The 24,558-nt window shown below is 44.2% G+C and overlaps 1 protein-coding gene across 2 annotated transcripts in view; it reads left to right on the plus strand.

The window, feature by feature from the left end:
• DIPK1B (divergent protein kinase domain 1B) overlaps window positions 1-24,558 on the plus strand; it is a 668,389-nt gene that overhangs the window by 241,085 nt on the left and 402,746 nt on the right. For both annotated transcript variants that reach the window (XM_069609597.1, XM_069609598.1), the window contains exon 2: window positions 8,160-8,294. In XM_069609597.1, the coding sequence (XP_069465698.1) occupies window positions 8,160-8,294 (135 nt within the window). The remainder of the gene's footprint in view (window positions 1-8,159; window positions 8,295-24,558) is intronic.

Below are 24,558 nucleotides of genomic sequence, written 5' to 3' on the forward strand. Positions count from 1 at the left end.
AGGAACTAAATGCAGGAAGGGGGGAGAATTACCGAATTCCTCTCACCTCTCTTCCTGGACAACTGCAGAACTTCGACGGGAAGGAAATTCCCGTTGAGCGAACTGCAGACTTGGACATTAAAATTGGGCGACACAAGGTGAAACACCCGGTCATAGTAGTGACTCCAGAGGGGACCCCTTGTTTACGAGGGAATGACCTCCTGAGAAGGTTGTCACCCCTAATAGATTGTGTAAACAAGGTCCTCTGGACCCAGACTAGCCGACCAATAAAATGAAAACCCAGTGTCAACCATGTTAGTTTAAACGGCACCTGCCACATGGTTGAACAAAAATCTGACCAAGTAGAATTTCACTTCCAGAACAACCAAACTCCAGACGTGACAGTAATAGCAGTAGGACAACTGACTGGTGATGGGGGGTCCTCTCTATTTCTGAAAATCAACCTTCCTTCCAGTTTAAGGTGGTATTCCACACTGGAAGGAAACACCCTGAAATTATTTACTAATCCACAATCAGAAACTCCCACTCCTATAGTCCAGAAAGATGTGAAATCAGCTCAGGTGTATGCTCAAAATCTCCATTGGCAACAAGAGCATAGTCCATAATTGTTGGGTCGTGCGAGACGTCACTGCCACCTTTTACTTAGGCAGTGACATTCTCAATCGCTTTGCCATTAGTTTGGACCTAATAAACTTCAAAGCTTTGTCCCAATTAGCGGATAATCCCATGGGCTTTGATGATCCAGAAAAAGCATTTAGATCAGCTCAATTGCTACCTTATGAAGTTGAAATTCAGATCAAAGAGGAAGTCACCATCCCAGAAAGGACCCGACAATTCTCCCTGGAAGTGAAAGTTAAAAGAGGACAAAAATTGAAAAACCCTGATGCTTATATCCATCTAAATACTTCTCTCCAACAGCAAGGGTTAGGGGTAAACCCAACACCATTAGTCAACATAGAACATGACACCATTCCAATAGAGGTGGATAACAGCGACTTAAAGAGTATTACTCTAGCCGCAGGCACCATTATTGGAATGGCGATTGATGACCAACATTTCTCCATTGATTTAGGAAATTAACTGTAGGACCAATCCCCAAGGACTGTTTTGACAGTGACAGTGAGGACAATACAACACCAGACAGGATTTTCACCCGGCATGGGGGGAACTTCCTGGTGTACACTTCTTGCCCTTATGGTAAGGAAGATGTGGCTGCCAGGCCTGGCTGCATCCTGAGGTCACATGGCCCTGTTGATTGAAAGGGGAGTGGCAGCTGGGGACTACAAGGAGTTGAACAAAGGCCTGTCCTGGACTCAGGCAAATGTTATATTGGGGGGGCCCGTAAAGTGGCTTCCTCTTAGGGGAAACTGGGAGGGGCAGTGCCTCTGCAAGCCAGGTGAGCTTGGGGGAAGTGGATAAATCAGTTATTCCACCCTGTGATGTGGGAAGCCGCACCCCTTTTTGACCAGGGCATAATTTTAAAAAGATAGATAACTCATAGTGCGGACTGGTCAAAATTATATAAATAATACCATTATTCTTGTGGTTTTTCTGTGCACATTTTAAGAGGTATTAGGACCCTGGGGTATGTTCCTGGGGATAGTAGCGGAAAAAAAGGTTGTTACTCCAAATGTATGCATGTTAAAAATCTGACACTATCTGTAACCCATATCCCTGGGGCACATTTGTGTAAAATCTGGAAAGGTTTAGAGGTCGTTATCTGGATGAAAAGGGGAGAATTCTGTCATCAGTGGACACGACATCGTACAAGGACAGGGATCGGATGGTTTGGTGCTACAGAAAATATGTTAACTGGATCTATAATATTAGAAAAATAGTACATAGATAAATATGTATTTGGGTCAGAAATAGATTTGTGTGCAATCTGACAAGGGGAGGTTCCTCTGACCATAAAACCTGCAGCATCACTCTGACTCACATTTCCTTCCCCCAATCAAGGGAGAGAGGAGGAATTGGCCAATGATAAGTGAGAGGGGCAGGTTTAGTTATGACCAGGCACACACCCATTTCCAAAACACATAAAAAGAGACTGCTGGGACAGGTAGAGTCATTCACTTCCATTTGCTGTGAAGCATGCTGACCGACGACTTCACATCCAGAATCCAGACTTCAAATCCATCAATCTCCAGAACCTGTAGCAGAAATTAACTCCAGAATTTGTAGCAGAGAGGCCTGAATCCACCAGCTGAATCCTCTTCAGCAGGCCTCAAAACTAACCAAACTATTCAACAGCCGGGCGAGCTGTGTGAAGATTTGCCGAGAATTTTTGCAAGAACCTGTAGAAGTACCCAGAATGCAGTGTTACATCCAGAATCCAGAGAGTCTAGACCAGCAGAGCAGAGCTGACCCAGATCACTGTGAGCAGAACCGGTGCCTGATTGACCCGCGAGCAGACAGAACCTCAGCCGGACGTGTTGACCAGATCCGTGATGCGGCCTAGTTCAAATTTATATTGTGAATACCTAGCAGAACTGTGCAGAACCAATCGCTTAGTTAAAATAATCTAATCCAGACTATTTTAACCTAAGTAGAACTGCCTCCTAGAAATCGTGTCATCTGTCATTTTTAAAGCTGCACAACTGTCAACTGTCATTTTGAGTTTACTTTAAATCCAAAAAACTACCTTTATTTAATCGTCCGTATCTCTGGAACCGTTTGGGCTAGGAACGAAATTTCATCTCAAAGCTTCGAATCTAGGCTTTCCAACAAACCGAGAACCGACTTCCTACTCCCTATACTTTTTCCGCAATCACGATTTACGCACTCGCGAAATTTACAGCGATTTGCGACTTTGGCTCAATTTCTCCACTTGTCAAAATAGCAGCTCCATTCTTTCCTTTGTTAAAATTAGTTTGCAATCTGCTAATCATTCATAGAGTATTGTTAAAGTGAGCCTGAACTAATACCAACACGCATCTCCCACTCACCCTGAATCTCTAGAGGGAATTAAAATCAGTTGGCACATTTTCCCATACATTGCCATCACATTTAAAAAGCATTTTGGGCCTGTGTTTCAAACTCCTACCTGTTTCCTCTAAGCTGGCTGGGGGGAACTGAATTTCGTATTGTATTTAATTGCATTCCTGAGAACTGTGTGCTCCTCTTTCCATCTCCTTCCATTTCTTACATTGCATAGGGGAGGAGGGTGAATTGCCAGAGAAAAAGTGATTATCTTATCTTTTGCTAAAATCATATCAAGTATTTCTGTACTGCATTTTATTCCTCATTGCATTTCCTTGAAACCATAAAGCATTTTCAGCTACCTCATCCTCTATACTACTCCTAAGTAATCAAGTGTACCACTGTAACATTACCGATTGTGGATCCACATCATATGTCTCAGTGTACTATCAGATATTAATATATTATAGAAGTGTGATATATATATATATATATATATATATATATATATATATATTGTTTAAATTTTCAAATAAACCTTTTAATTTGCAAAACAAACCTACTTCTTGGCTCAGTGGGGTCAGGGGGATTCTAAGAGGGGGGTGTTATACAAGGGTTGTCATCCAGAGTACTGAACTGGACATAAAAATACATCAGTAAGGGTTTTCCTCAGCATCCCAGACTAGGCATTGACTTGGCTGTAGTGTTGATTGAATATCGCCTACAATGTGTACTGTGTTGTATGCTTGTCCAGTGGCGTTGCTAGGTGGGGGGCTAAGGTGGCTATAGCCCCGGCAGAGACGTCATTTCACTAAAATGCCAGGGGTAGTGGAAGTGACATCACAATGCCACGCCGCTGCGGTGACATCACAGGAAGTGATGTCATTTGACCCTGCCATGTGTTACATCACAGGAAGTGAAGTAATTTGACCCCGCCCCACATGACATCACAGGAGTTGGCATCATAAAACATTATCCCTCTGTACACTAAGAAAAATATGGTTACGATACCACTTCATACAAGAATGGATCATCATATGTAGCAGTGTGTCAAGTCCCATGTTGCCATGGGGAGAACACTAATCCCCTCTATGTGGATCCGCCCTGTTATTTCAACAGGACTACAGAGCAAAATCACATTCTGCGGGGGCAGGGGTGGATAGGTGGGTATAAGGATAGGGGAAAGCCAGAATAAAAGGTGAGAGGGAGAATATTTCACCAGAGAACATGTATTCTTCTAATCGATGGCATCCACAGTCTTCAATGATTTTGGCACTTACCCCATTTTCTTCTGATTCGACAAGTTACCTTCAGTGTTGTGTTCACTGTTTGCAGTTGTTTCATGGACTTCATTACTCCTGCACAAAAAAGATTTTCATCTCTTTCACAACCTAGAGCTAAGTTTAAAATGGGTTTGATTAGTGCATTGGCAAATACTGCTAGGCAGCCGAGTGCAGGTGTCTGAAGGGTCTGGGTTTACATGGGAATGTACAGTAAGAGAGGTTGATATGGGAGATGCCAAACGTGGTGTGCAGTCATTTTTTCGACAATAATGTCGAAAAATAAATGTAAAAAAAAAAAGTCGTATTCCTTTTTTTTAATTATATATTTATTTTGGGGTCCGGGAATAAAAAAAAAAGGAGTCAAATAAAATAAAAAGGAGGGTTGGGGGGGGACCCCCCATTTCGAATAAAAAACGTCATTAAAAAAATGCGACTTTTTTTTTAGAAATTATGTTTCTCGAAAAAATGGCTTTCGACTTTTTTCATTTCGAAAAAATGACTATGAACCGCCAAACGTGATATTTCCTTTGCTCGTTCACAATGACATTGATCGGATTAAAGCTGAGACCACGTCGAAATTTCCAGAATATTTCCTTTCATCACTGATTTCTGGTGCCTATTTCCCCCTTTGGTTCAGGAACATACCTTCGACATTTGTGATGTAGGGACAGTAGCTCCTCATTTTACCTTCACATAACACTTCTAGAAAATATTGAAGTTGTCAACTCACAAATCCATGCCTCATAAAATCAAGAAAACTCATGTGAAACAAAGGAGGCCTGCAGCTTTCTCCACAGAGCGAGTTCGTTAGAGTCCTACACATACCCAGAGGCGTTGCTAGGAGATCTGAGGGGGCTATAGCCCCAGGTCTTTCGGTTGATAGAAGCTCAGGGTCTTCAACCAAAGGGCTAGCTAGCCCTGCATCCCGCCAGTCCTGTCATTAGCATAGGTCTGATCTTTTGCAGACATAGCAATACACCTGTCTTATACACCGTTGACAAACTTCAATCGACCTCCACCCCCTTGACAAGTTTTTCCCTCAGTTCCAGCTGCAAAGATGCATTGAAAGTTCTTTCTTGGTCCAGACGGACTACCTGTAAGGCTCACTTCCCTTGCACCAAGTGACCCGAAGGAGCTTCTCACTTTTCGTAGGCTGATGAAGTCATACCTCTTTCCTAAGTAATCCGTATGTTGGTTGTCTTGAGTGGTTTTAACTGTTTTTCATTGTCATACTGTACAAAATTAAAATCACCTACCATAAGTCAAGCGAACAATACAATGTAAGGTACCTAGTCCCCATATGGCACCTTAGCAGTACAAGCTTCACTCACACGTGGAATAGCTATAATACCGACAGCAACGGTGCAATCTTCCCTCGTGTACAGAACAGTGCACTAAGGTCCGAGTACATAGAGCGTGTGCTCTCCTGGCGCGATGTTACCAGTTTCCCTCACCCACAGATGGGGTAAAACCCCTTCCACCCCCGACACACATACGCAAGACAGAACACCATGGGCAGCTGTCAACTCGTTCTGTATAGAAAGGGCAGGTACAGCACGTGCATTAACAATGCAAACATTTCCAGTCATGTAAGGGCAACACCTTGCTTCACATGCAGACAGGTACAACCAAGCAATACTCCATGCTTTCTTCACGCAAAGATCATGCACAGCCGGTAAAAATAATGTCAATCTTCTCTTAGCTTCAGACAAGTTTTTGCAAAAGCATCGTCTTTGCTCGCTTCCCTAACACTGAGCACAAGTACAGCCATGGGGTAGTAATAAAAACCTCATTCCTACACTGGCAAGTTCTTCAGGGGGACGAACCAAGCAAGCCAACTGGAAATAAGAACACCATGGTCTGTAACCATGAGCGCTTCTTTTGCACACACCAGATACCACACACAGCAGCTGGCACAAAAGACAAGCAGCATGCAGACTCGTCTTAGACCTCTACATGCAACATACAATCGTTAGGATGCATGTTTATTAGGAAAGCCAAATGTCTGCAAGCGGTGCTTGATGAAAGGACCATGCCTCCACTAATTGTGCCCGCTTGCGGGGTTCAGTGAAAATTATAATTAGGTTTGTAGTGAATTACACAGATTCAGAGTTGAAGAGTCGGCAGCCCACACAGAGTTAAAGGATCATTAGCCTTTGGCCGAATGATTCCAAGACGGCAAATATATGTTGTTTAACTTCATATAGCTGCCAGGAGGTCTGCTATCCAACAGAGACCAGCTAGAATATGTGTAGTTTGTGCACACCGTGCCCAATTCCAAGACACGCTCACAACACCCGCACAGCTAGACAGTGATTTGGCAATGGCCCACATACCCATAGGAGGGGGGAGTACAAGAAGGGAAGTGAGCGAGAGTTAGGAGTCGTAGTACAGGTTACAGCGTGGTGGGGCAGCAAGGTGCTGAAGGGGGAAAAGTGGTGAAGAGGAGGCAGAAATGGAAGAGTAGCAGAGAGAGTGCAAGTGGAAAGGAGGAGCAAAGTAGCGTAAGTGGAAAGATGGAAAGGAGGAGGTGAAAGCGGGTGAGGGGGTGGTTAAAGGAGGAACAAAAAGGAATCCCTTAAGAGCCAGGGTGTCAAAGAGATTCTTCGCTTGGTCACTCAGGAATCAGATGAAACACACACAATCTCTCATTTCACTTGCAGTTCTTTCGAAGAAAAAAAAACGCATTGGTTTATGCCCGTCCCGGATGCAATAACAAGACATAGAAACAGAGCAATATCTACGAGATATAAAACACTGACCACCGACCGACCTGACATAGACAATCGGTGCGGTGCAGCAGATGATTGGGGTCGGGCAAGGAGTCCTGCCTGGGCGCAGCGGCCCATGACCAGTACACACGCGGACAGGACCCACTGGCAACCGTCCTCACCCAGGCAGGCATCACTGAGCACACTCTCACGGCCTGACTCTTACCGTGTTTTAGCAGCCCAGGACTCCAGGAGCTCGCTCATCGGCACACGCGACGCCATGAGGGAGAACCAGTGAACCACACATGCTGCTGTGAGGAGAGGCAAAATGGAAGAACAAGGCACATGCGGCACCGTGCTTGCCACGCCCCCTCAGAGGGCCATGCCCCCTCAGAGGTCGCAGGAGATTGGCAGAGGTCGCCAGCCAATCAACAGAGGTCACTCTTGCAACCTCTGGCGACCCCTGAATGACGTCCCTGAGACCCGAGTCTTTTGGTTGTAGCCCCGGATAGAAGCTTTGGTGCTACAACCAAAACGCTAGCTAGCCCTGAGTCCTGCCAGTCCCGACATTAGCTTAGCCCTGAGCTTTTCCAGACCTAGCAACACCCCTGGGCTTGTCCGTAATCATTGTATGTCAGTTTCTTCACCTCTTGCTGTTCCAATATCTTGCTAATAACATGCATCAGGTTTTCATGGCATTTCAATTCCTATTTTATAAGAATTGGATTTGATGCGCACAATTCATCTTCACATAATAGCACTGAAGCTCTTTGATGTGCGTGTACCTCCTCTGGAAGTGTTGACTAATATACAATACAATATGGACCTCCTCCCAGCCACCAGGATGCAATATTAATCTGAAAGATAAGGGTTAGGCGTTATGTGCCAACAAGTGAACTCTATGTGGGGCGAGTTAGTGTTGTGATTGGAGAGATGTGTTAGTCTGCTATTTATCAAGAACCACGCATTACAATAAGCACAAGAAACAGCAATGGACTTGCATGCACAGGAAGAGTTGGCAAGCATGCTGCAGGTTGATATTGCCGTGTTGATGTATCAGTCGCTGCATTTGCAAACACTTGATGGCTGCTGCTTGATGTGTGCACCTGTGTAAAGATGAGAGCCTAGGACCGTAGAGAATGGTGCATGTCTCTGTGCATACCCTATTCATGCTCACTTAATGCAGAAGTAAGAGCCCCTTCTTTGCTTTGTGGGTCATGCTGTTGCTTTTCTATTGTTTCAGGGCCGCCTCCCCGGCATTAAAGTGAAGTACCTCTTCCTCGCCTGGCTGGGCATTTTCGTGGGAAGCTGGGTGGTGTACATGCACTACTCCTCTTACTCGGAACTCTGCAAGGGCCACGTCTGCCAGATGATCATCGTGAGTACTATTCACTGCCAGATGTTGTTGTGTGCATTCCATTGATGTCGATGCCTCAGCTTTATACTTTTGGAGATTTGCAATGCCAGAAAAGGTCTAAACATCCATAAAGTAGGTGGCCAGGAAGACTGGTATGTCTCCAATGCCCCTTACACCTGTGGTGCATCAGAGGTCATCTTAAACTGCCTGATAGGGACGTTTGCCTGGGTCCCATCCGGCACTCCCTGTGCCAGATTGTGACTCTTACCAGTCTGATTGGCTGCACTGGTTAGGGATTTTTGTTAGATTGCACCTGGCACCTCACCCAATTATTGACTTTCATGTATGTTTGTCATGGAAGTCTTGCACTCCCAGTTCAACCTTGCAGTGTTTAGATGAAACAGACATGGAATCATTGTCACAGATCTAGCCTTGGAATTGTATGACACGTCCTCCACAAATGTTATCCGAGCAGCTCTCCGAAACTCTCTGGCACTCTGTGATCTGTTCATAGATCTTCATGTGAGGATCCTGGGCGGATCCCATGTCCTTACTGGAAAATTGGACCAGCATTGGGAGAGCAAAGCTCCTTGGTGTTTTTGCGGGTTTGAAAATTGATCCCTTCTGATTTAATGTCTGTCGTGGATCTTGCATTGCCCCGTAAACAATTACAATTGCATCTCCGCCCCAACTAAATTCCTTTTCACAGCCAAATCTGCATCGGATGATGTATTTGAAAAGTGGCATCCCTTTGCATTCCAACTGTTAATCAGACTACAGCAACTCTCCTAAAGTAGTCTCTTTGGTAAGCTAACTCAACACCCTTGCAAGACCAATGGTCAAGCCGCTGATTTCTTTTAGCAGGGGATGGTAACTATAGCCCCGACAGAGTGCGCTACAATCGGATGGATTAGGGATTAAGAGCCCAGCCTAAATCTAAGAGGGGTGCAGGACTCACAATGCCATGGCCATCCCCCTAAGTATCCTACTAAGGCATTGCTAGCACAGAATCCACAGATCAAATGCCGCCCTCTTTCGCAGAATCCCTTTACTCGAAGCCAGACATTGCGTCAGCTCTTTCGGCACCAGCCGTTTTGGCACACCCCTTTGGACGCAGGTCCTTTTTAGGTGCACCCTGTTGGCCGCTGCCAGCAGGGTGAAAGGACCTGCGCTACGAGGTTTTTATGTTTTGGTTAAACATATTGTCAACCGAAGGGTTGACAGTATATTTAAGCAAACACTAGCCACTCGGTACAATATATTTAAGGCAAACATGAAAATCTCGTAGCGCAGTGCCCTGCACCCTGCTGGCCGCAGCCAACAGGGGGCACCTAAAAGGGACTTGCGCCCAAAGCACGGTGTGCCACCCTTTACCTCCCCTGAGCTTACCTGTCCATGGAGCCTGGCCGATCAGGGCCTTTAGTGAGAGGAGAATTGTGCACACTCATCTTTTCTGGGCATTCACAGAGTTCAGCCCAGCCCTTTTTGACACCTGACTAAGATGGAGTGGGGCTCATGGCAATGAATGGCAATTGTAGGAAGGGTCCCCCATTACTTCAGTGTGATTTGGATGACAAGCGTCCTTTATCTAACTATCACTGGTTTTCTCATGCTTTCTTCCCATAGCAGACCAGGCCGGGATCATGCCACCCTTGGTTTAGGGCACCGTCAATCAGAAAACATCCACTGGTCACTCTCCTTCAATCTATTGACCATTCAGACCATCATGGCAGCGAAATAACATGAGTCCCAAACTGTTATCTTGACTCAGTTTGCAAGGCACCACATCAGCCCTCATTACAGTTTTGCTGTTATCCCGCCAGTAATTCTGGTGGATACCGGCACAACTGCTTTACCATTTCCACTGCCCGATTTCCCAGTATTACCGGGATATTTCCGGCAGTGGGAATAGCCGGAATTACTGGCACCAGTAGTACAGGTGCTAGTGATTATGGCATTTATTTGCCGATAGGGGCTGAACTCCCAGCAGGTCAGACCTGCTGGTAGATCACTACCGCCACCAGCAAACTTGTGTTTCCCCATTCGGGAAAAAATGGTAGTGCCGGAATTACCGCCATTTTGTCCTGCATTCTTTCTGGGCCGGGAACTTTACAATGAGGCCCATAGACCTTAATATTTAATGAAATAGAGAAATAGCAAATGTATATGATCTGGTTGTGCTTCCTGTGCGCAGCTGCCTCTTATAGTGCGTAAAACATGAGGTACAGATTCATCTCATCGTGGGCCATTTTGTTTCACGGCTGAGAAGGTTTGCTTTACGGAATCTCGATTCCTGTGCAACGTGGGCTGCTTAATTGTGAATTGAGGAGTATAAAAGTCATTTGCATCTCTGATGCTCATTTCACTTGACTGCCACATGAATGTGCCTGACTTATCAATTGGCATCGGCATACTGATGAGACTCTCATTCTGCACGGTGCCAGCCTCACAGGCAAGTGTTCGCACATGCATGATGGCATTGCGCTGGTGGGCGGATTGCACCGTTCCTCAGCACTGGTACACAATCAATGGTCCTGTTGCGTGCACTATGCCAGCCCTGGGCCGCTGGCTATGAGCGTGCTCTTGCCATGATGGCTGCACTGCATCTTGACATCCGTGCAAGCTGGAACTGGCAGGAAATGACCAATGCACATCCGGCACAACTTCAAATGTTAAGTCATTACTCATTGGCTTAGAAGAACATTCTAGTTGCTGTGGAATTACAGACCTGCATTAGCGCAGCACACGCCGAGAATCAACCCGCACCTGTCCTGAATTTTTAGTGCCCAAACCTGAACCTGTACATTTTAAATTACCATCATTAACCGAAGACGGTCTAAGTGACAGTTTAACCAAAGAGAGAGAGATAAACAGAGAGAGAGAGAGAGAGAGAGAACGCGCGCGTGCACGTGCTTGCGTTTGTGTGTGCGCACTAGAGCGCGCACACGTGCGAGTTTTTGTGTGTTTGTCTATGTGTATGTACACACGGATCACACTGAGTGGAATGCGATGCAAACTAAACCCCTAACTATCGATTGCACACTATATAACTGATACAGAGGACCAACAACAGAAATAACGGACCACCACCAGTCCATATCCAGCAATATAAAAATGAACACTAAATCACAAATACAATAAAAAAACTGGTAACACATGTATTCCCAATAAGTATCTCACTGTGCATCTTTTATTTCTTGGGTGCAATACCCGAGGACGTACCTATTTTGAGGGATGTCATTTAGGGGTCGCCAGGTCTCCCTTGCGACCTCTGTGGTCTCCCTTACGGCTTCTGGTAAAAAAAAAATATATAAATATATATATATATTTTTTTTTTTTTTGTAATGCAGCCTCTTGGGCTGTGGCCAGCACCATGTGGCTCTTTACTTCTGAAGTGGCAGGCTTTCTTTTTCAGACCCCTTAAAAAAAAAAAGAAAAATAAGAACAGGAGTGCCACAAGTCTAACACTTTCAGCACTGGCCCTAAATAAGAAAGAATAGGAATACCAAATAATGTGTCTTTCTGGAAGTCTATACAATAAATGCTAGACGCATTAAAGGTTTATTTCAGGCACACTTCAGGGGGTGAGTCACTGATGTAGTCTGTTCTTAAACGCCTCAACTCAGCCTTTCATTCTTATGAAATGAATACCAACACAGGTTGGGTGAAATTGGGTGTATATTTTTTCTGTATGAAGCGCTTAAGCGTAAGTGCTATATAATAACACATCATTATCATTTGGTTATGGACGTCTGCTTGCATTCACAGTAATTTGGTAACATGGGCCTATACACACTGATCTTAACGATACATATGGCCATCCATTCTTGTATGAAATGTACATCACATTATAGTGATATCGTAACCATATTTTTCGTAGTGTACAATGCTATGTGATGCCACTCCCTGTTTTGCACTTCGGGGTGGGTCAAATAACATCACTTCCTGTGATGTCATTAGGGGTCAAGGGTCGTGCGATGTCACTTCCTATTTTAATGAAACGTGTTGGTCTTTGCCTGGTGGGTGTTTCGAACCACCATCCATCCAACCCTCTCCATCTAGAGTACCTATGTTCACCAGTGCTGATTCCTTAGCACATGCCTTTTTGCCCTTTGGAATGGGCAGCCTGTGTGTTAGGCGCTATATAGTGCAGCTGTTAAGGTTACATGAACCTTTGGAAAAACGAGATTATAAGGTCTTCTGTAGCTTTTGCTCTCGACTATGAAAGCTCCCCAGAATTTGCAAGAACCTTTTCTGAAGACCTCCAAACTTTTCTTGACATTTATTTTCATGTAACAAGAAGAAAGACAAAGTCAATGCATAAAAAAGATAGTATAATAAGAGTTAAGGATACTACATATGCAATGCTACCACTACTCCAAAACAACCAAGTAAAGCCTGAACAATGCTGCCAATGCCAACGTTTAGTAAAAACAATGGTGTGGCCAAAAACGGTGGTAATGCAGGGGTAACAGATTTACTACTGGGTTACCTCTGCATTGCCACACCACCAAACTACGGGTTTGGAGGAAAAGCGGAGGAAAAACCTCCAGCAGAATGCTGAAGGTAATTCCTCCCCTTTAGAGCCCAAAAAGGACAAATCAACAGAATGACCTGCCGGCCAGGGGAGTTGCTAGGTCTGGAAAAGACTCGAGGCTACGCTGATGTCAGAACTGGTGGGACTGGTGGCTAGCTAGTCTTTTGGCTGTAGCTCCTGAGATTCTATCCGGGGATACAACCAAAAGATCAGGGGCTATAGCCCCCTTAGCCTCCCCCCACCCCCAGCAACGTCCCTGCTGCCGGCGGAATTACAGCCAGTGGTAATTCCACTGATATACCCATGGAATCCTATGGGGACTAGCACCACTACCACCACTTGTAATCCGGTGCTAATTCCACCGGCCCAAGTGGTGGTATCGGTAAATCCGTTGGGTGGTATCTCGCCGGATTTCAGGTTTATTTTGTAGGGATATGGAATTGGTTTACATACATGAAACATAACAGGTGACCATGCATTATCAGCCTGTAATGGCATAGGAGGGTGAGCATGATACACGGTGTGTTGGTTTGAAGTGTCATTCTTCTTTGAAAGGTCCGTGTTAGACCGTAATGCACTGTGTAGCCATGGAGTATTTTGATATTATGGGGTTCAAAACATCTATGATTCGCAAATGGTAGAAATATTTAGCTCGGGGGAATATTCTTCAAAAATGGAGCACCGAAAGGCATGTGTATATTATGCTGTAACTACCTTGTCATTCACAAGGGCTCAGTATTCATCTTCTGTGCTACACGGATTATTTTGGCATTGTATGACATGGAAACATTATTATTTTATTTTTAAAACAAGAAAAGCATGGAAGTAAGCACAGTTCTATCCTATTGAGTATATTAAAGTGAAACATATACAAAACTGTACTTTGTTCTTTAGTAGGTTGGATTTTAGTAAATACGTTTTTAATTTTTAACTCACATATTTTAAGCTCATACAGCAGCAGTTTGGGGGTTTAAAAACTGCACTATACAGACAGGAAACCTAGAATTTTGATAATTGCAATAGTTTTCTTAGTGCTTTATAGCAGGTAACAGTTTCTAAAAGTGAGCCTGGGGTTCGAACCTGTGCTCCCAGCCCAGCACTTGCACCCTGCTTACAGTCCATGTGAAGGCAAGCTTCTGACCAATCAAAGAGGCTGATAACATTCCTCACAGCTGTTGCCTTATGTTGCCACTTCACAAAGTGCAACAATTGGCAGACATTTGGAAGGGGTGTGAATCACCTGCTGTTTTGATTTATTTAACGAGATGTTCTTCTTATTGAACACTTACTTTAATTGTCCAATGTGATATTCTAGGGTTTTCGTTGGCTGGAATCCATCATCCACTAAAAGGGTGTCATTCCTGTGAATTGCGAGCAAATAATTCACAGGTATCAGACCTGGAAGCTTGTGAATTATTTGTTTTGAAATCTTTTTTGAAGTGTGTTTACATTTCCACACCTAACCTCTGTAAGAGGATTCAATTCAGCACTACAGCTAAGTTAACGCCTAGTCTAGAATACTGAATGAAAACCCTTATTGATATATCTTTAGGTCCAGTTCATGCGTTCTGGATGACTACCCCTATATAACACCCCTCTCTTGGAATCCCCCTGACCCCACTGAGCCAAGAAGTAGTTCTGTTTTGCAAGTTTAAAAGGTTTATTTGATAATTTAAAATATATATATATATCACACTTTATAATAAGTTAATAATTGAATAGCACACTTAATCTGATATGATAAAGATTAACAACGGAGAATCTGGCACTAACACGCTTCTCTATAATCAATAAGGAGTTGACATGAAATGGATAAGGTAGCACACTGGTAAATAGGAACAAAAGTATAATGTGGTAGAGGATGCTTTATGTAAGCTCAGGTGGATGCAATATTCAATGAATGCAGTACAGAAAATACTCAATATGATTTCAACCAAACAATGTAATCACTTTTCTCTGGCAATCCCCTCCCCACCTTGATACAATGCAAGGAAATGGAAGGAAGCACACAGTTCTCAGAAATGCGATCAAATGTGATTCAGTTCACCCCAGCAAGCTTAAAGAAAACAGATAGGAGTTTTGAAAACACAGGCCCAAATTGCTTTGATATGTGCTGGCAATGAATTAAAAAATATGCTAAAATACTTTTAATTCCCTTTCAGAGGTTCAGGGTGAGTGATATCTAGTTAATATTAGTCCAGGCTCACACTAGCAATGAGGCAGGGATAGTTAGCAGGTTAAACGAATTTCTGGCAAATGGAAGGCAAGCAGCAGCAGTTTTTACATGTGAAGAAATTTGCAAATCGCGGTAAAATTCGCGGATGCGCCGAGCGCTATTACAAAGGAACCACAAGGACTATCTCTATCGTTTTGGGGTCCTAGGAAAGCCTAGGATCTCAGCTTCAAAATGAAAGTTACTGCAAGTCTCTAGCACAAACGGTTGCGGAGATATGAGCGATTTTGTGAAGGTCGTTTTTCAGATTTGAAATTTTAAAGTTCAAAAAGACAAGTGCAGCTTGCAAATAGAAAATGACAAGTGACAGCTTTACAAATGACAGGTGACAGTTAGGAGACAGTTCTACTTAGATTAAAATAGGATTGAATTATATTATTTTAACTAGGAGATTGGTTCTGCACAGTTTTCTAGGTACTCACACTATATTCTTGAGTGAAATGGGCCTCGCCATGGATCTGGTCAGGGTTTTGGACTGGGCTCGGGTCTCTCTCTGGGCACAGCACTGCTTTCTCTCTGGGTACAGCACTGCTTTCTCCCTCTGGTCTGGTCTCTAGTTCTGGATAGATTGAAGTCTCTAGTTTGGCTCTCTGGAGGTTTGATGGAGGTAAAGTCTGGATCTCTGGATGTTGTATGGTCCGGCAGAGCGCGTTGCAGCAAATGGAATTGAAGGTCCCTATCTGTCCTGTCTGTCTGCTTTTATGTGTTTAGAATGTGGGTGTGTTCTAGCATCACTGACCCTACCTCTCTCTCAGCTTCTAATTGGTCAAACTTCCATTTATCATTTGATTGGGGAATGAACTGTGAGTCAGAGGGATGTCATTTTATGGCTTGCAGATAGGACACTCCTCTGTCAGATTGCACACATTCTATATTTGATAATAAAAGACATATTTCACAGTTACACAGCTGCTTGAAATTACATATACATGGTGTGGCTGAATTTAGCCATGTCTCTGTCCAAATCTGCTGTTTCTAAGAGCTTGCATTCAGAAATGGCACATATTTCACTTTTTAACTGATTTTTCAATTTCTGACATTGACCCAACTTTACATACATGTGTGCAGGGAGTAGGGACATTAACTGATGAAGTTTCAGATTTTTAACATGCATACATTTAGAGTAATATCCACTTTTCCGCTAAAACCCCCCTGAACATGCCACCGGGTCGAAAAACCTCTTAAAATGTGGGCAGAAAAATCACAAGAATTATGGTATCATTTATAAAATTTTCACATGTCCGCTCTATGAGTTATTCATCTTTTTAAAGTTATGTTCTGGCTCCAAAGGGGTGTGGTTTACCCTCAGCACAAGGTTGAATTTCTGTTTTTTTCCAGTTCTGCCAAGCCAGCTTGCTCTCACAGGCAGTGCCCCTCCCAGCTCCTGCCAAGAGGAAGCTACATTTTACGTCTGCGGTAATAAAAACCTTTGCCTGAGTGAAGAGGGCTTTGTTCACTCTCCTGCAGAGCACAGGTAATTCAATTATCAGATAGATGGCATATCCTTAGTGTGGGCAGCAAAAGGAAGGTTGGCCTGGGAACACAGTGGTGACTCAAGTTTCACTCCTGATGGGGGTAGCTGCCAAGCAAAATCAAGTTCCTTAAGCCAGACCTTCAGCTAACTGGCAGGTTTTTTGTTGCTTTTTAACTTAACTTGCAATTTTACACATGCAGCTAGGATGCTGAGTCTAAGTGCAAAACTATGACATTTCAACAGTTACAAAGGCATGTGATACCAAACATAGGTCACTCATTTAATCTAAACATTTTCGATTTTAGTGTCTTTAAATCCAGTGCAACTTAAACTGCTGCAATCCACAGCTCAGCCAGTCTTGTTATAAACCTTGTCTTATGATCTTCATTTCCCAGATTTTGTAGGCACACAAAATTCCATTCTGCCAAATGTCTGCTGGTGTTCAGTAAATATTTTGCACATATTGCAATGTTTGAAAATAGGCATTTTGACTTGCCTTCAGGGAAACAGAGTGGTTTTAAAACGCCGGCTTTTGGATAGTGGTGAGTACTGGTACTACACCCATTTTTGAGATTTAAGAAATGAATTCCCCACCATTCTAGGTTGCATTTGGCAATCAGCATTGCCATTCCCAATGGTTTCAGACTACTGTGCGGGTAGTCCAATGGTGGTTTTAAAGCGCTTTGAAGCTAACCGGCGCTACTGTTTTTCCTTTGGCAACCCATTTCCCTCATGGCAACCCGGCCTTTCATTCTCGCACTGGTGGGTGGCAAGTGAGGCAACCATTTTAGTGTGCGCACAAACTGCGCAGCTTTCCTGGATTTCGGCGCACATGTGGGTTTTCCGCCATCTTGAATTTTCTAAGCCCACAGCACCAAATGTTGTGGCATGATAGCTTAAACGTGGGTCAGGACACCCAACAAGCCAGACATGGCAGTCTGCTCCTCCGGTTTCTTCCCTGGGCTGCTGCCAAATTGCCCCCGCCCCAGTTGCTGGCTCCACACGGTCTTGTATTAATGCCTTGCAATCTGCTTCCCTCCCCTTTACTTCCTCCTATGACTAGTAATGCATCCCTAAGCCATGCTGAATAAGTGCCCTAATAATGATAATAATAATAATAATAATAAAATGCGTACACATATATGTATAGGAAAGAGAGCGCCCACACACGAATGGTTGGCGCTAAGATCCACATCGGGCAGCTTGGCATGAAATGACTTCATTATTCTACAGCCAGAGCAGCTCCTTAGGAAGACCCGGATAAAGCAGCGACAGCCTTTGTGTCTGCATGCTTTTTGTAGCATGCTCTTCAAGTAATTCCTAGAAATGAGCAGAAGGCTGCATGCTAGATATAGAGCATGCATAAATACCAGCACTGCAGTTTAGTGCCTATTGGGAGCTACTCACTTCGCCGAATCACGGATATTCCAGGAGGGGTGCTGGAAAGGGGTGCTTAAATGTGAAGGGCTCTAGATATGCTCTGAAACAAATGTGTAGATACGTTGGAAAATGTTGGCAATGCTCTGCCATGCCACAGGAGGGGGCAGCAGTGTTAAAAGGGTTAGTGTGCGAGTAATTGCACTTTTATAACCCATCTGAGCTCGGACTGGCTATAGGATAACAGGGCAATGCCCGAACCAAAAACCAAATTGTTGGCCAGTTTGTTGGGTCCAAGTGGGCCAGTTTGATGAGTTACGTCACCATGTGGCTAGTAGTTTTGGCCAGTGTTGCTAAATAAATATTCTTTAAAATGCACAATTTGCATCACAATTGATTTTTTTAAAAACTCCCCCTTGTGTACTATTCAAGCAGTCTGTCACAAAAGGAATGGATTGCCATATGCAGCAGTGGGCCACTTCTTCATTGGTGCCCTAGACAATTTAATGCCCAGAACCAATCCAATGGACCAAACCATTTGCGGGCACTGTAGCTCAGAACAACATTTGTTTGCAACATTCAGATGAGGGGGAGGTTGGAGGCATGTTGAGGACACCAGAGCACTATAGATTTGGTATTGCATCCTGTTATCGACACCCGTTTTTACGACGGGCGTTTTGATGCAGTGTTTTTTCTGAAAAACGTCATCGACTTTTTTTGGGTGGGTGTGAAAGGGCAAATAAAGGGTTGGGGTGGTCGGTAATAAAGATAAGTGTTAAAAGAAATGGGGCTTGAGGGGGAACCCCCAAAAATAATGTTTCGTTTAGGTTTTTGGGGAATAAAAACTGCGGCAAAACACCCATCGTAAAAACTGGTGTCGATGAAAGGACATAGATTGTAGGTTCTTGAACCGAGAGCCACCTCACAGCTTTGTTACAAGACCAGTTGGTGAGAAGCCTATAAAGCCCAGATCTTTCGAGCTCAGGTTTCTCACACGTATGTAGGAACGTCTACTTTCTGGATATAATCTCACCAGGATAGCTGGAGGCACTCGTTAATCAAACAGGATTTCTTGAATCAGACTCATCCTTTAAACGGGAGCCAGCAAGGAATCTGTGTGTAATTCAGGCACGCTCAGTAGACTGTGTGTCCCCTGAGGGCCAAGAGCTACCTCCTTATTCCTGGAGTGCAACTAGGAAACCGCACACAGGGGCCCAAGCCTTAGGCCGAGATGTAGATCCCCCATGTCATGGAATCCTGGCTACACAGCTGAGTCTGATCATGTACTCCCCTACATCAAAACCAAACCACTCTTAGCGAAGCCAAGCCTTGCTGCGTGTAATATTACTGTGTGTGCCAATATGCTATTTGCACATGGGGCCAGATTACAGAAATGCTGCACCGGTGCAAGTGCAATTTTTAACATTATTAGCACTAGGGCAACATGTTCCCTTTTGCAACACAGTATTAGAACTAGGGCAACATGTTCCCTTTTGCAACAAACATTAATAGCACATTAGAAAGCCTTTGCACTCTTGCAAGTGCGGTGTTGCACGTATTAGCACCACAACAAAATTTGACCCTTGGGCAAAAACCTCTTCTTTCAATGCATTTTTGCGCCAGGAGAAAGTTTGCCCTAGTGCTAATACAGAGTGGTATTAGCACAAGGGCAAAGTTTGCCCTGGTGCAAAAATTCATCGAAAGTAGATGTTTTTGGCACTAGGGCACTTTCTGCGCTAGTGGTAATACCAGGCAAAATTACAATTGCCATGGTGCAACCAGTGTTATTTTGGCCCCAGTGTTTTTTGCACTAGTGCAAACATGGCCCTAGTACTAATAGCGGTGCAAAATTTCTGTAATCTGGCCCAAGGAGTCCTATCTAAAGGAAAAACCGCCAAATTTGTAATCAGACCCTTGGTGTTTATTTCTCTCCGCTGTATGTGTGCCCATTTCATTTGTCCAGCAGTGCTGCAACCTTCGTATCTGTGAGACCTTTGAATGACGCTGGTGTTTATCTCCACTGGATGAGTGCCCTCTCATTTGGTACCCAGCAGTGCTGCAACCTTCGTATCTGCGAGACCTTTGAATGAAGCTGTTGTTTATCTCCACTGGATGAGTGCCTTCTCATTTGGTACCCAGCAGTGCTGCAACCTTCGTATCTGCGAGACCTTTGAATGAAGCTGGTGTTTATCTCCACTGGATGTGTGCTCTCTCATTTGGTACCCGGCAGTGCTGCAACCTTTGTATCTGTGAGACCTTTGAATGAAGCTGGTGTTTATCTCCACTGGATGTGTGCTCTCTCATTTGGTACCCGGCAGTGCTGCAACCTTTGTATCTGTGAGACCTTTGAATGAAGCTGGTGTTTATCTCCACTGGATGAGTGCCTTCTCATTTGGTACCCAGCAGTGCTGCAACCTTCGTATCTGTGAGACCTTTGAATGAAGCTGTTGTTTATCTCCACTGGATGAGTGCCCTCTCATTTGGTACCCGCCAGTGCTGCAACCTTCGTATCTGCGAGACCTTTGAATGAAGCTGTTGTTTATCTCCACTGGATGTGTGCCTTCTCATTTGGTATCTGACAGTGCTGAAACCTTCGTATCTGTGAGACCTTTAAATGAAGCTTGTGTTTATCTCCACTGGATGTGTGCCTTCTCATTTGGTACCCGCCAGTGCTGCAACCTTTCGTATCTGTGAGACCTTTGAATGAAGCTGTTGTTTATCTCCACTTGATGAGTGCCCTCTCATTTGGTACCCGCCAGTGCTGCAACCTTCGTATCTGCGAGACCTTTGAATGAAGCTGTTGTTTATCTCCACTGGATGTGTGCCTTCTCATTTGGCACCCGCCAGTGCTGCAACCTTCGTATCTGTGAGACCTTTAAATGAAGCTTGTGTTTATCTCCACTGGATGTGTGCCCTCTCATTTGGTGCCCGGCATTGCTGCAACCTTCGTATCTGCGAGACCTTTGAATGAAACTGTTGTTTATCTCCACTGGATGAGTGCCCTCTCATTTGGTACCCGCCAGTGCTGCAACCTTCGTATCTGCGAGACCTTTGAATGAAGCTGTTGTTTATCTCCACTGGATGTGTGCCTTCTCATTTGGTATCTGGCAGTGCTGCAACCTTCGTATCTGTGAGACCTTTAAATGAAGCTTGTGTTTATCTCCACTGGATGTGTGCCTTCTCATTTGGTACCCGCCAGTGCTGCAACCTTCGTATTTGCGAGACCTTTGAATGAAGCTTGTGTTTATCTCCTCTGGATGTGTGCTCTCTCATTTGGTACCCAACAGTGCTGCAACCTTCGTATCTGTGAGATCTTTGAATGAAGCTGGTTTTAATCTCCACTGGATGTGTGCCTTCTCATTTGGTACACAGCAGTGCTGCAACCTTCGTATCTGTGAGACCTTTGAATGAAGCTGGTGTTTATCTCCACTGGATGTGTGCTCTCTCATTTGGTACCCGGCAGTGCTGCACCTTTAGTATCTGCAAGAGCTTTGAAAGATGCCTGTTTTAAGGCTGATTCTGGATAAAACCTCAAGGGTATGGTGTTTGTTAGAGGGACCAGACGTCCCGGTTTTGCCAGTAGTGTCCCGGAATTTCGGAGCTATGTCCGACTATGTCAAAATTACGTTTCCATTGGAAACTGAGGTGGTCCCGGTTTTTTGATAGTAGGTATTCATAGCTGGCAGGCACAGCTTGCACAGAAGACATTCTGTATTTTACAAATTAAGATAGTGTTACTTTGTGATAAATAAGTGATAACTTCATTATAATATGTGTTTATTTGAACAGTAACACTTAAAACCACTTCTCCTCCAACCGCTACTGAACTGTAGTGCCTTGACAGCCACTTTCAAGAGTTAGTCCTACTTTTATGTCAGTTGCCCTGTCCCGGTTTTTTATGTTTAAATCTGGTCACCCTAGTGTTTGTTAATGAATTGCTTTTAGTAACAATCATGTTTTGCAACTTCTCTGGTTAACTATTACTGTGATTGTGTACAACAAAACCTTCAGTGGTGTGATGGGCAAGGGGCCCCCTTTGATCTGCTTGCTTAATATATGACAATCTGGAAGCTGGTTATAGCCGGTTATGGTGATTTCTGCAACATGTCAAATAAGAACTGTACATTTCATTACGTAGCCATCTGTTCCTCCACCTGCCATAGTCCCAGCTGGACAAGCCCACTGATTCTCCTTTGGAGCAGCAGAATTGCACTGCAAGTCTGGTTTGGCCATAGGAGGCACACCACAAGTCGAGCCGAAGGAAAGAAAGCATGTAAAATAGACTAATTTTTTGAAAAATAACAGAAGTGACTTAATGAACATGTATGCATCATTATTGTATGCTATAAAAAGGTTATTCTTTTTTATCTACAAGCAAAACTGTACTCAGGAGGTCTCTCAAGGCTGTTTTCTCACATCATTACCATTAGCCACTTGCATTGAAAAAGCCTTCATTCTGTGACAAATCACAGGAATTCATGCCTTCTCCCCAGGGGGGAGGCCTGTGAGGCTAGGGGCATGAGCCTGCTCTGCAACACCCTCCCTAGGGGTTGAGGAAAGTGGGACTTCACCAGGAGAGACTGTCCCTTTGTGGACAATGACTCCCGTTTCTGTGAGGTACTCCCTAAAATACATCCCAGGAATACCTCTGTGAATATACCTTATGTAGATTGGTATGAAGAAAAGATCCATATGTGTTACTGTCATCAGGAAACTGTAAATATTTCTTTAAATGAAAAAGCCCATTTTACTGGGATGAAGAAGAGGATATGGAAGAAAGGAGACAGAGACTTGTGCTGGGGAAGTCCCACAGCGACATCACAAGTGAGAGAGGAGGAGATTGGAAGAGAGAGAAACCCTGCAAGTTACAAACAGGCTTGGAAGTTGAAACGGAAGCGAAGCTGAGCGTGCCGCATCCTGTAATTCAAGAGGAATGAGGAGCACAGTTAGACGTACTGCGTCTGGACAGCAGGAGACCGAAGGAAAGAAAGTCAGACGTGCAGCATCCTAAAGCTCTGAGAGAGGTGGAGAGTGGTGGCGTGACCACAACAAGCCTGTGGTGGACAGGGGGTCCTCTAAACAATGCAGACACTGCTCTACAGTGGCGGATGCAGAATTGGATATACTGAACGACCATCTGGACAATGACAAGAAGAGAGAACCAATCCAGAGCGAATAAAAGCCCCAGTGACATTATCCCTACCAACAGGATGTAACATAGAAAACGGGAGACCCGGGAGGGGGATAGAAAATACTTGTGGGATCAATCATACTTGTTGCAGTGAAGACCCAGACACTGTTATATTAAAGTCCAGAGGAGGCAATGAGTTTTATTGTGGGAGCAATCACACTCGTCACGGTGAAGTCCAGGAAACTGTGATCTTAAAACCCAGAGGAGTGAACAAGAATCAATGTGGGCTCAATCATACTAGTCCCAGTAGAGATAAGGAGATTAGAATACTGAAACCTAAAGAAGTAAAAGAGGATCAAAGAGAGAAGAAGCAAAAACATGCTAAAGTATTGAAGGAGTGGCATGAACTGATCAAAAGAGTCACAACAGACTATCTGAAAATCAAGTATTGAATAAAGTTTGTGGATAAGAAACACCCCAGGAGAAGAGTCATTCTCTTGTCCTTAGTTGTTATGTTAGTGGTCGGGCCAGTGGAGGTTAGTTTGGGTGGTGGACAGATTCTGTTAAGACATTCACTGATGACTGACGAGCACCATAGCTAGTGTTGCTAGGTAGAGATGCTTTATTGTATAGGGAAAGATAAACATGTTTTTTTCCTTTGGTTAATAAAGAAGATACTGAAATGTCTTATCGTAGCCTGCGACTCACCACAATGCCGAGCGGAACACTGTCTTCAGGAACTCTGGATCCCTCCTTGCATTCAAAAGAATGGCTTGTTCACTTGCTGTGGTGGGCCCAATACAATGTCACTGCAAAGCATGACAAATTACAATTACAGAGCTCATCTATGTAACACGCTTGAGGTGTTGGACTGAGACCTCGGGATTTTGGTCACATTGCAGGTTTTCTCAGACAGATCCATATTGCTCCGGTTTTCCTACACTTCATAAACATGCTCCTAAGAATTACTGCATTTCTGGCTTTCTGCCTTCCTGTCTTGGAGCATTTTTACAGTTGTGTTATCCTTTGTGTTAAATGTTAAAACTGCGGTGATTTCATGATGGGGAGTCGAGTTGTGAGGAGCGAGGAGGGGGAGGTGGGAAGCACAGAAGTGAGGGGGAGGCAGTATGTGCAAACTGCTGTCAGTTTGCTGAACACGCTGGCATGTACCATTAGATGAGGCCCGCGAACCAAGCAAGCTGATTTGCCAGCACCCACGCCCATATGCGCACCAGATAATTAGTAGCATGCACCTGTGTGATTTTTAGAAAGGTGCAATTTCCGTGGAGCAGACTTTGGGAGTAAACAGATCTTTTTAGATGCAGCGGAAGACCGTAATTTGGCAGTGTTCGAGGGCTTGTTCTTAAATCTGAAACCACTAATGTGTTTTAAGGATTCAATTGTACGGTCCTGGCAGGATCGGCTAAATATGACTCCGGTATTTGCATTAGTTGATCAATCTGGCTGGTAGTTTCAGGAAAAGCAAGCAATGCGTGCACAGCATGACAGTGTTAGGCACAGCCCCTTTGCAGG

This window comes from Ambystoma mexicanum, chromosome 8, assembly GCF_040938575.1.
Source record: "Ambystoma mexicanum isolate Mex_15411 chromosome 8, UKY_AmexF1_1, whole genome shotgun sequence".
NCBI classification, from domain to species: domain Eukaryota; kingdom Metazoa; phylum Chordata; class Amphibia; order Caudata; family Ambystomatidae; genus Ambystoma; species Ambystoma mexicanum.